General features: G+C 37.6%; 1 protein-coding gene across 1 annotated transcript in view; it reads left to right on the top strand.

Annotated features, from left to right (window-relative positions):
- LOC103259745 (receptor-type tyrosine-protein phosphatase mu-like) overlaps positions 1-13,069 on the top strand; it is a 398,088-nt gene that overhangs the window by 22,829 nt on the left and 362,190 nt on the right. Inside the window, exon 3 of the mRNA XM_021711999.1 lies at positions 206-328. Coding sequence (XP_021567674.1) covers positions 206-328 — 123 coding nt within the window. The remainder of the gene's footprint in view (positions 1-205; positions 329-13,069) is intronic.

Genomic DNA, 13,069 nt, shown 5'->3' on the forward strand with positions numbered 1-13,069 from the left:
TGGAGAACTGCATGACAGTGGGTGAGGCATAATTAATACTGAATATCATTCAGCAAGGGTACAACAAGGGCTAGAGCCAAAGTTCTGAGCAGAAATCTCCAATCAAATTTAGTTTGGCATCAAATAGGTGTAAGGCTTTCTTCAGTCATAATAGCTTATTCCAGAGACCTGATTGTTAATTACTTTTCATTCCTTTCCATTTTAGGTGGTTGCCTTTTTGATGAGCCATACAGCACATGTGGATATAGTCAAGCTGAAGATGATGACTTCAATTGGGAGCAGGTGAACACCTTGACCAAACCAACTTCTGATCCATGGATGCCATCAGGTTTGCTTTTAGTTTTGTTTCCTTTTAGAAATAAAAGGTGCACAAAGGTGTTAATCATAGTTCACATTCACTGGATAGTGCTTGAATGAGTGAAACTGTGGTCTTTGGGCGTGTCAGTCAAAGTCGGATTAGCTAGTGAGGATGGTACAGTTAAGGAGACTGATTACAAGAGTTTTAACTTCTCTCCCATTGAAGTTTACTTTCTTTATTTTGGGTACACCTTAGCTAGATTAATGGTCATTACCCAGTGGATACCCAAACAGCAGGTATGGGAAGTAGACTGACATCCTTTTTGGCAAATGTGTCTAATGGATGGAACTTTAGTTGGGGAATCCAAATGACGTCTCCATTCATCACAGAGACCTTGTAGATGGCTTAACTTTTTTCAGCTTCAGGGGCTCACTTGGCACCTGAGAGATCTAGGAGAATGGCCAGTAATTGTTCTGAAGATAAAATGTCAATGTGTCAATGTGGATTTTTTTTTCCACTGTAGAACTGCTTAGTAAATTTTTCAATGAGTGAAAAACATTTGTTCCATCGTAAATCAGCAAGAATTCTACATGTTTGGAGGGAATAATAGGAAGATGGTGGCTAGTGAACTCTAATCATATTGGCACATGATCATGTCAGTGGACCCCTTTTTCAGGCTGTATGTTAGACATCTCCTTAAAATGATTCATTATGCAGATGGGGTGATGAGTATGCTCCCATTCAGGACTTAAACTTAAAATATGTTCTGATTTGGATCTCAAATAAAACACAATTTATATACTTTTTAATGAATATAAAGTTTTTCATTAATGCCCCTAGATGTAGCAATAATTATATTTAGTAAGTATCTTGCAAAGGTAGATTTTAAACACGAAGTAGAATTTAATGCTTTTCTCACTAAGATTTAACAGTTATGATGCACACTGTGTCCCTACCTCTCCTTCCCACCTTTAACTCCTTAGAACTTCAAGGAAGGGAACATTGAGCTCTTTAGTACTGTAGCCTTACCAGACTTCAAAGCCTTTCTAGCTCTTGGTTATTTCCCTACAGCTCACATTCTCCTTTTCTGTCTCTCTTGTCTTCTTATACACATGTGTGCTTTTGAATACGATTGTATCTGAATCAGAACTCCACTTTAGTTGGTTTTTCAAATTCTAGTTCTTGTTTCTATTCTTGTCAGGGATGGGGAGAGGGAAGAAGAGAACACAGCTGTGTTTCTCCTGTGGAGCTGTCCTTTCCTAAACAGATTTCTCACCCTGAAGACCTTTTGATCATCTCCTACCCTCTGGAGAATTTGCAGCCTTTGTCCAGAGACATAGGACAGTTGAGGCCAGGGGAGTCAGGAGGGCTCTTAGATTTAATCATGAGAGATTTCTCCAAAAGTGTACATTCACTCTTGCCTTGTTTATTATCTTTTCACTTAATGAAAAATGTGTAATTTTTCACAGTTGGCAGTCGATATCATTATTTTGGCTCTTTTGATCGAAGCCTGACTTGCAAAAATGAACTTTTTATTTTTAAAGATGTGGGGTACAATTCAGGATTCGGTATACAAGTAGTTATAAAAACGAACTTTTAAAAAGAAGCCCATGGGAAACTTGGTGAGACCCCATTTCTACGATAAATCAAAAAATTAGCTGGGCGTGGTAGCACACTGCTGTAGTTCTGGCTACTTGGAAGGCTGAAGTGGAGGGATTGCCTGAGCCCAGCAGATCGACTCTAGGGTGACTGTGAGCATGCCACTGCACTCCAGCCTGGGCAACAAAGTAAGACTCCAACTCAAAAAAAAAAAAAAAGGAAGCCCAAGTACTATAGAATCTTCTTCAGCCTGTGCTGATTCTGTTTGTGGCACACATAACTCACCTCTCTTGATAAAGGTGGCCAAAGGAATCCCTTTTCTTGTCACTGTCTTGTCCTTTCCTTCATTCTTATGACCCATATTGCCACCTCAGACTTTGTGTGTGTATGTGTGTGTGTGTTAATCAGAGTCTCACTCTGTTGCCTAGGATGGTGTACAGTGGGTGGCATGCTCACAGCCACCACAACCTTGACCTGCTGGGCTCAGGCAATCCTTCTGCCTCAGCCTTCTAAGTAGCTGGAACCACAGGTACTCTACATGCCGGACTACTTGTTTATTTTATTTTATTTTATTGCAGAGGTGTGAGGTCTCACCAATTTGCCCAGGCTGATTTTGAAACTTTGGGCTCAGGCAATCTTCCAGCCTTTGCCTCTAGCCTCTAGGATTACAGATGTGAGCCACTGCACCTGGCATTACACTTTTAAAATATAGAAAGCGTAGGTTACTAGCAGAGGCCATTAAAAAATGATACTGAAAATCAAAGCCCCCAGGTGTATCCTAGAACAGCCAGATAGGTCACTGAAGGAACAAAGGGGAAGTGACTTCACAAATATATAGCCTTTGAAGGCTCTTATACCTTGGGAAGAATGAAGTGGAAGTGTTTCAAATGTTTTAATATTCTCCTTCTGTTGATTCATAGAATACTTGGTGATTAATATTAGGCCGTTGTAGTGAGGATCTCTGAATATTAAATCTTCTTACTTTTGTCAGGTCCATCTGATTTCTTATAGTTACAAAGGTATGTCCTTGACCCTAACCCCCAAACAGGATGCGGCTCATTATTTGAACATGAGAGTGGCTTGGGTATCAGCATATGAATGAGGAAGGGGAAGGACCAGCAGTTCCTCTGTCCTCTGACTATGCTTCTATGCATGGGTGCAGATGGGATTTCTGAAAATTGGTAGTTGTTCCGTCAGATTAAACTGTTTGTCATAATATAGAACTGCAAATAGTGGCATTTGTTTTTCTGTTATTCATTAAAGTTTAGCCATTAAATTTTTTTTTGAGCACTGGTGTATGCTAAATATGATGTTAATTACTGTGAGAGATGAAGGATTATGAGAAATAATTCTTTCTAGAAACTTATTTACCTGGGAAAAATGTTACAAAAATAAAATTAGTGAGCATTCTAAAATGATATATAATTAAGTATGCTGGAAGTGTTCTAGGAGCAGTTTTTGTTATAAAAGGACATGGAGATGTACCCAGCTGGCCTATTGACCAAAGTAAGGAGTTAAATTCTCAATGCAATATTATTAGAAGTAAGGAAATATCATTTTGTAAATGTGCATATACACATCCTAAGATATGGATTTTAAAACTGAGTTTTCAATATGTATAGGCAGCCATACATTTTAAAAATTATTTAGCTTCAAGAGTTTTCTCCTCCTCCTTTTTCTCCTCCTCGTTTTCCTTTCCAGTAATTTGTGCATTGTGATTTATTCCTTTCAAAAACAAATTCCAAAGGTGGTCCTCTCATGGTGAAACAGAAATAAATTTTATGAATTTCTCTGGGTGAATGGATGGTAAAACCATAGCTTTCTGAGGGTTATTTTTTTTAAAAAAACTTTATTTAATATGCTTTTAGGGTTCTTCTTGCATGTATATGTGTATTTGGTCTTGCATGTGTAGGCTGTTTCTGTAATACCTTAGACCAAGAGTTGACATACCATGTCCTGCTAGACAAATTTGGTTTGCTGATGATTTTTGTGTGACTTATAAGCTAAGAATAATTTTTACATTATTAAATGGTTGAAAAAAATCCAAGGAGAATAATACTATTCTGTAACACATAAAATGCAAATTGCAGTGTTCATAAACAAAGTTTTATTGGTACACAGCCATACCCATTTTTAAAAATATTGTCTGTGGCCGGTTTCAAGCTCCAATGACAGAGTTAAGTAGTGGCAACAGAGTCTACTTGGTCCATAGAGTCTAAGATACTTACTCTCTGGCCTTTGCATACAACTGTGGCTGATTCCTGTCTTAAACCATTTTAGCATCAACTTGTAATTGTTGTTTTGAACTTCTGGTTTATATTGTTTTCTGAATTCATATTATAAATTAATATACAAACATTTCACATTTTCTTTCACTTTCAAATTCTGTGTTTTCCAAACATTGGGCTATTAAAATCAGTAGGGGGAAAACAATCCACAATTAGGGATTTTCTTGATTATCTTTCCCTTAAATTTGCTATTTATTGAAAAAGCATTGCAGTTTTTTTCATTGTTTAGCACCAAAATCTTTGTTGCACTACTGTAATCCTAATAAGCAAACAATTCAAGATGAATTTAAAAGTTATTACAATGAGAGACTAACACTTTTACTCTAATTTTTAGCTTTTTACTTTTCCTGTATCTTTTTAAAAATCAGTGCTCCAGTGTGTAGCATTTGCTTCTCTGTATCTTCATATGTAAGGTTATTTTTAGTCACATTTTTAAATATTTAAATACAGTTTTGAGCTTTATGCAAACTGACTTGATAACTATTCTGACTGTGATACTAACTCTTGAAATACATATTTAGGACAAATAAATACCAAAGGCCATTTCAGTTTTGTATTCCACGCCAACATTTATGCTATAGTAGATTAAACTTTGGCAGCTAGCTCTGAACCATCATGGTTTTCTTGATGGTGAAACCATGCCAAACCTTGTTTCTCTTTTATTGGTGGATAATTCATTTCATATTAGTTGAACTTCTTCATTAGAAATGTGGAAATTAAGTTCTTAAACTATGTCACAAGGTTCACTACTTTGAGCACAAAAATCTTGACTAAGATTCCAAATAGTAACCTGGCATATTTTGTTAGCACTGTTGCTTTCTATCACTTTATATACACAGCACATTGTATAATTATCACATAGATTAAGAATAATTAAGAAACACTTTGACAATGGTAGTTATCTTTAAATTTTTTTACTGTATAATATTTGTATTAGTGCTCAAACTATAAAATTGACTTGTAATATGTTCTATATTTTATGCATAAAAATGTGACTGTTATAAAAAATGAAAAAATTAAACAATAAACACATCTATAGTATTAAAAAAATAAAGGTAGCTTATAACCATAACTATTTGATGCTTATAGAGTTGATGTGTATTTATAATCCATGTTTCCTCTTAAGTTATCATACCTCTAAAAAGGCAGTAATTAAGTGAAATTGGATCCCAGTGTAGGGAAAACATAATTCTCTTAATACTTTTCCAGGTAGCATAGCACAGGACTATATACAGCTCATTTATCTTCCCATGTTTTACACAGTGGGAATGATGATGTTGCCGATTTTCATGGAGATGTTGTGATTAAGGACTGAATCGTATCTGTGGGTTTCTGTATGAAAGGCAGAGACAGAAGTACTGGGATGCAGCAGCAGTGTGCACTCTTAGTGTGCTGACCCAGAAAATAGAAAAATGACTACATATATTTGTTTAGAGTCAATTTCACATATAGGAAGGAAGATGGATTGATAAAGTAATAGGGATTTTCTCTTTGGGTGCACTTATCAGGCATATTTTCCTTGTGCTAACGAAGACTTCCCTATTTATTCACACTTCAGGGTTTATACTAGGCTTAGTGAATAAGGATGAGAAGAAGAATATAGGTTTGAAAAGACCTTTTCCCTCTTAAATTTCAATATGTATCCAATGAGAACTATTTTTGGCACTAAATATTGTCTAATTATCTCATTCATTCTTTCAACCAGTCAGTAGTCAACAAATATTTTACCTGCTAAGTACTAGGCATTGTTATGAATGCTTGAGATTTTTCACCAAGTGAAACAAAGCTCCACTCCTCAGTGCCCCTTATATTCTCTGTCTGATGAGATTTTTTTATATGCTATAAAACCATGTTTTTCCTTGTTTATTAATGACTTCCTAGTGGTGAATATTTAAAAGGTAATTCAGCATCCAGTTCACGAGCCCCAAAACACCAAAGCATCAAATGTAGCTTTCTTCTATGCTTTTTCCCTTTAAAAAGTAAAACAAAAACGAGGCCAAAAATATCTAAATCATAGGCAAATGGCTACACAGTACTGCTTTATAAAACAAAGTAATCTTGTACATACAAATAACACTAAACAGTTGACAAAATTTGCTTTTTTGCTGTATATCTTTTTATCCTTATGATGGCCCTGGGAGATTGGGTGGCATTATCTTCATTTTACACCATAAGAGACTGAAGTTCAGAGAAGTAAAACTTTACCATGGCTTATTGGTGAGAAGAGCAGCCTCCATTTTTGCTCTTCTAAGTATCCTTGAGTGACCTTCCCACATAAGAGCATGCACTGAGTGGTAGGAGCTGGCCTTTTATCCCAGGTAGCATCTGTTTGCAACTTCTTCAAACTTGAACATGAAGGCCATGTACTATGGGACCTACATGCCTGTCCAGGTCAGCTATTTACTCTACCACTCTGTAGCTGTTGAACTTGGGCACGTTTTACAGTCAACTCATCTGTAAAATATTGGTTAGTAACATGTATTTGTGGAATGAATACCACAGACCTGACTGTAGGTGCTGTAGCTATAGCAGTAGAGTTCTTTCCTCTTGAGGCTGATATACCATGGAGGAGGCAGGCAGTCATCTGATAAGCAGAGAGAATGTACTGTAATGGTGGGCAGTGCTAAGAGCCCGGAGGATAAACTAAATCAGGATAAGGGTTTAGAAAGGGACTGGTGTAAGATGCTTTTATGAGGAGGCATCTTTGAGTAAAGACGTAAATCCAGTCAGGGGCAGGGTACTGCAGTTGTCATGTGATCCAGGTGAGGGAAGGGCAGGAACAAAACACTAAGGCAGGAGTGAGTGTGCTTTGCTGCAGGGACTGGGGGCGCAGATCATATGGGACCCTGAAAGCCATGAGAAGATGTTTAGAACCTACCTCATAGGATTTTTGACCAGGTGAGACCCAGTAATCCATATCAGGAGCTTAACCTTGTACTTGGCCTAGTACAATGATCAGGAAATATATTCCCTTTATTATTAAGTAATTTTTCAGGTACAGTTTGATATGAATTCACCTCTTAGCTTAATTTTGACTCTCCACAAAGTGGGCAGTTTATGCAAATCTTATTTCTCTTGTAAATGATATCAAATAAGAAATAGAAAATGTAGATCTTCATGTACTATTTGAATGGATTAGAAAAAACCACAAGTTTTAAAAAGTTCATTAAAATACTAACAATGATTTTACCAGGATGGTAGGATTTGAGGTAATTGTCCGATTATTTCTATCTGGCACATTTCCTGCATAATCAAGTCTAACTTTAGAATAAAAACTAACATTTAAAATGATTTGGTAGTGGGAATTTGGCATTATTTTAGTTGATTGTGAATATTTTCAGTCACTGAGCCTAGGAAATGAAAAGCTTTTTGTGTTTTTTTTTGAGTTGGAGTCTCACTCTGTCACCAAGGCTGGAGTGCAGTGGTACACTCATGGCCACCCCAGCATCGACCTGCTGGGCTCAGATGATTCTTCCGCCTCAGTTTTCCAAGTAGCCAGAACTATAAACCAGCTAATTTTTTGATTTATTGTAGAGATGAGGTCTCACCAAGTTGTTCAGGCTGTTGTTCTCAGACCCGTGGACTCAGGCAATCCCCTCACCTCAGCCTCCCAAAGTGCTGGGATTACAGGCTTGAGCCACTGTGCCCAGCCAAAAATGAAAAGTTTTATCATTCTTCCTTGAATGTCTCATTTAAGTGTTCCATATGGAGGCTCCAGCCGGGCATCCAGATGTAATATAATTACCAATGAACATTCACCTTCCTTAGATCTTACTCAGATCACCTTGGCAGAGCTTAGAATGAGTTTCCAGTTGGCCTTTAGTCTGAATGTGAGGCATAGCAGCAGAAATTGGACTGGAGTTGTATTCTGTCAGCAATTTGTAAGTTACAAAATTTAGAACAATAACTTTCAGTGGTAATGAGAAAACAAACCATTTCGGATTGGTGATCTGTGGGGAATTCTTGGTTGAAAATCACAAGGCTCATTTTCACATGGATGCAAACAAACGTGCTCCACTCAGTAGCCCTCACTGGTTGTATATGGAATGCATGTGCTCCATGATGTACTGAAGACAGTGGATCACATTTCATATTAAGAAAGAAGGATTTATTTAGTTCTTAAATTAGGCATCTGATTTTTATCCCCCATTGAAAAAGAAATTGCGAAACAATATGTAGCACATGATTTACTATTGTAACCATTTTTAAGTGTGCAGTTCAGTGGTATTAAGTGAATTCACATTGTTGTACAACCATTACCACCATCAATCTCCAGAACATTTGCATCTTTCCCAACTGAAACTCTAACCCACTAGGCAGTACTTCCCCACCCTCCTTCCTTCAGTCCCTGGTAACTACCGTTCCTCTGTCTGTCTCTATGAATATGATCACTCTAGGTACCTTGTATAAGTGGAGTCATAGTGTTGCCCTTCTGTGTCTGTCTTATTTCACTCAGCATAATGTTTTCAGTGATTCATTTTCTATGCAAAGACTTTCAGAGATTAAGGTATTCATAAAAAGTGGTTTTTAATATCTCACTATTTCAAGGCAGGCAGTGCAAGCCATTGTATTATGTGTGGCCACTTACTTCAGTAGTTTATATTTAGCATTCAACAAATGTTTTCCTCTAAATCTGTTATAAATTCCTGTCTTGACTGATTGGAAGCTTACAAAAAGTAAGAAGAGTGGCTAGCTGTTTTTAAAGTATTTGCTAGAAAGTATACAAATCAGTCTGTGTTTATAAATATGGGTTTTAATAGTTTTATTTCTTGCTTAATTTCCCATAAAACTGTTCATGATGACATAAGAGGTATGTGAAGCCAAGTAATTGATAAACAGATGGGTCAATCACAACAGATGTTGTAAATCTTTTATTCAGCATCTGAGCAGAGGAGGGAGTAAAAAGTAGAAGGGATGAGGACCAGGGCAGTTGAGGATGAGACAGTTACGATACCAGGCTGAAAGTATCACACCGAGGGTTTGGTCAGCTCTCATTTTCTGTTTGTTCTACCTGCTGGACTCCACAGTGCAAGGGACTCATGCTGGGTAGGTTATTGGAATGGAGGAGCCTGCCTTGGTAGTAAGAGTCAAGCAAAGGGAGAGTGAGTTTTGAAGTGACACTCGGGGATAGTCTGTCAGTTTTCTGAGTGCAGGTTCCTGTTGGACTGTAGAGGGAGATGTGGGTGGGGATGGGGCTGATTTGAAAATATTTTCTCTAAAGACAATAAAGCCTGAGACCTGAGGAAGACTTGCCACTTGGGTCCAGGGCAGTCAGACAGTGGCCTCTTATGTAGGGTGGGATCTTTGGGTCATAGGGATTTGGAGTGGGCCATTGCTCTGCTCACTAGCACAGCCCACTGGCAGGTGAGTGGCAGTGCTAGAGGATCCCTCACTGACACCAGGATGGGGAAGGCCTTGGAAATTCTGAGGGCTTCAGTTCACTGCATTCTTGTTCTGCTGGTGTCAGACCAGATCGTTGTAGGATTTCCCTTAAGCACCTTCTGAAAGTTCCATGGCTTAAGAAATCAAAGAGCTGAATATGTTTGAATTAAAAAAAAAACTTAGGCTCAGATTATTCTTTTCACATAAGGAACAGAAAGAAAGGGAAGTTCCTTCCTGCTGTGAAAGTTGAACATATGAATTGGGTCATTTTGTCATACCCAACTAAAACAAAGTTGAGAAGACAGGGAAAATGCACTCAGGGCACATACCATTACTCCAAAAATGTTACTCTCTGCTAGTCTGCCTGCTGAAACTGCCTGCTGAAACCTGGAACCAGTTTTATCTAATAGCTACTAAAACAGCCTACTGCCACTCTAAGACTAGTTTTGCCATGCTGTCACTCACCAATGAAAACTTGCCAACTTCTCAGAATTTCACTAGTATCACTGAACTTTCTCAAAGAGCAATATACAACATTGCTTTTTTTTTTTTTCCTGAGAAAGCAGGATTTATTGATAGGACAGAAAAACTCCCACAGTCGGAGGGGACCTGAAGGGGTTGCCCACTTTTATTTTTCATAAAACCTTCAACCCTCTCTTTATTCTTTGGACCTACCAAAACAAAGACCACCTGCTCTGCAAGTCTGCTCCAAATTGCAATTCTTTTTCCCCCATGAATTTAGAGATTAGTTAATTAGATAATTAAATTTAGAGATTAGTTTCTACATTTTTACTTTATTATTTCACTTTTTAGCACCTGCCATGTGCTAGACACTGACCCAGGCACTGGGGTTGTAGTGATAAACTAGCCCACAGACTTCCAGGCCATTTACAAGTGGTGTGGCCAGTGAGTGCTCTGGTGGACACTTGGCTCTACTTGGCTCTCTGAGCTGGATAAGGCTGCTACCTAGATGGAGCCCAGTGGGGTGAGGGCAAGTGGAGGGCTTCCAGGAGGCAGCAGCACCCAAAAGGGGATATGAGAATATGAGTAGTGAGGGTCAAGTAGGGGAGATCTCCAGAGAGAGGAACATTCTGTCCAAAGGCAATGAGGTGTGGCGAGGGATAGTAGGCAGGCACATGGTTGTCTGGAAAACTGCATGTGATTCAGGGAATTGCCACCCACACAGGATGAGAAGAGGAAGAGGGGGAGGTCAAGTCAAGGTGCTGGAGGAAACTCTCTTAAAGGTTGTATTGAGGTGGTAAAGCCTATGAAGGAAGGGGTGATTTGAGTGTTGATCTTAAAATTTCTGAAGACTGTATCAAGAAAAGATGTAATAAAGAATTTGCTTAGTAAATAAGTACCAAGAAAACATATGACTATGTAGGAGAATGCTCTTATTCTTAGGATATTTATGCTAAAGTGTTAAAAGGTAACTGTTAGGATGGCTGTGTGGTAAAATTGTGTGTGTGTGTGTGTTTAGAGAGAGAGAACGTGCAAATGTGATAAGATGTTAAGTCTAGTGAAGTGTGTATTTATATACTACTTTTTCCATTCTTTGGAAGCTAAACAAAATTTGCAATATAAATGTGGGGCAACAAAAGACATAATTGAGGTACTCTGACTCATGCCTTGCCAGTAAGATTTTTATCCACTCATGCATTTTAGGCAAGATGCTATCCTGTCAAATTGTGTTGAAAATATGTTTATTTAAGAAACTCAGGTTGAGCCACATCTTCACTTTCTGAGCATATCGTGATGATCATTGGTCATTATCAGAGAGCTTTAGTAGAGCTGATGGACTTATGTAACACCGATTTAACATCACTAACTTAAGGGATATAATTTTAGGACTTTCTAAAAATAGGACAAATGTTTCACTCTGTAGTTTTATGCCTCAGTGGGTGCCTCAAGTATAATGATTCTTATCCTATTGGTAGATATTCTGGTGATTAATTGAAACTTTGTAGGGAGACACACAGGAATTATCAAATTTTATTTTGGAACACATGCTTGCATTCATTTGTACCCTATCCATAATGTGGGGCTGAATACAGAAAAATTTATACAGAATTTCTTGGCAGTCTTCACTAAATGATTGTGCAGATCATTATTTTAAATAAGTGACCTTTAATGCTTAGTTAATTGATATTTTATTCTAGGAGATTGTGATAAATTATATCTTAAAGTGATATTTAAAAGCTTAAGTGGTTGAAAGAGAAATAAATATGGCTATTTAATTAATTGTCTGCTGGACAGTCATAATGTCTATATCTGGTGGGCGGACAAATTGAAACAACTGGTTATGCAGCAATAATAACTGTCTGAATTGGATATGTGGGGATGCATGTTAACAGAGTGGCACTTTTAGAGAGGATGCCACTGAAAAGTGACTTTTCAAATGGCCAGTCGTTATTTATATGCTTTGGGTTCTCTAATATGAGATTGTTTCTTAATTGTGTATTTCCTTGTTCCTTCTGGGAAAATTGAAAGAGGTCTTTCATGTTTATTCTGTTATCCATAAGAATGTATGAAACACTGAAATCCTTGGCAACTTTAATACACACACTGGGTTTGATCTAGTGCTTTTAAAAGTAAGTATAAATAAACAAGGTTTCTTGTAGTCATCTTGAGAAATTATGAAATCCCATGTATTCTTTTTCATGACACTTCCTCTTTTGATCTCTGTTGAATTTAAGACTTATCCTGTTAGACACGCACCTTGTGAAAATGGTATCACCTCCCTAATTATATTCTATAAACAAAACATCCCTTAGTTCCGCTGATGATCCTGGCTTACTGTGGAGTGACAGGCTGCAATTTGCCAGTAGGTCAACGACTGAACTGATGACAAATGACCTTTCTAACACTGCAATCAATGCTTGTTATTTGGAAAACAAAATGATACAGTTTGTATTTTTTAGCAGATGGGTCATTGGGTCAACCCACCATTGACATGTGAATTTGTTACTTGGGCTGGATGAGTCAGTTCGGACAGGAATGTTAATTTATTTGAATTGATCTGGGTCTTGCTCTTATAAAAAGGTGTTGGACATTTGTTGATAGCACAAATTATTATAAATAATTGGCTTTACATGTCAGTCAAACAGAGGCTTTTAGAGGGCCCATTTTATACCATAGCATTATGTACTAGCTGTGCAAGCATTTACCATAATATTTTTAATTTACACTTGAGGTTTCTCAATTGTTTTGGAAAAAAAAATTTTTAAGTGAGCTTTTTTGTGTCTTATTAATTAGTGTATCTCCATGTTTCCTGAAGTGTGATTTATGAGACCCCATGAAGTGTCATGGGCTTGAATAACATCTGGAGAAGATGCTGGGGAGAGATTAGCTGCCATAAGAGAGAGCCCTGTGGTAGTTAGCGGTGTTATTAAATAACTGCTCTCAGTTTTCACTTTCTGGAAGCATGGAAAGATGGTGCATCTCTGTAGCCTTTGGTTTAGATGTTACCTCACCTACTTTAGCTGGAAATGTGAATGAAAGT

The sequence above is a fragment of the Carlito syrichta genome, unplaced genomic scaffold (assembly GCF_000164805.1).
Source record: "Carlito syrichta isolate Samal-C Ts95f unplaced genomic scaffold, Tarsius_syrichta-2.0.1 Scaffold302997, whole genome shotgun sequence".
Taxonomy (NCBI): Eukaryota; Metazoa; Chordata; class Mammalia; order Primates; family Tarsiidae; genus Carlito; species Carlito syrichta.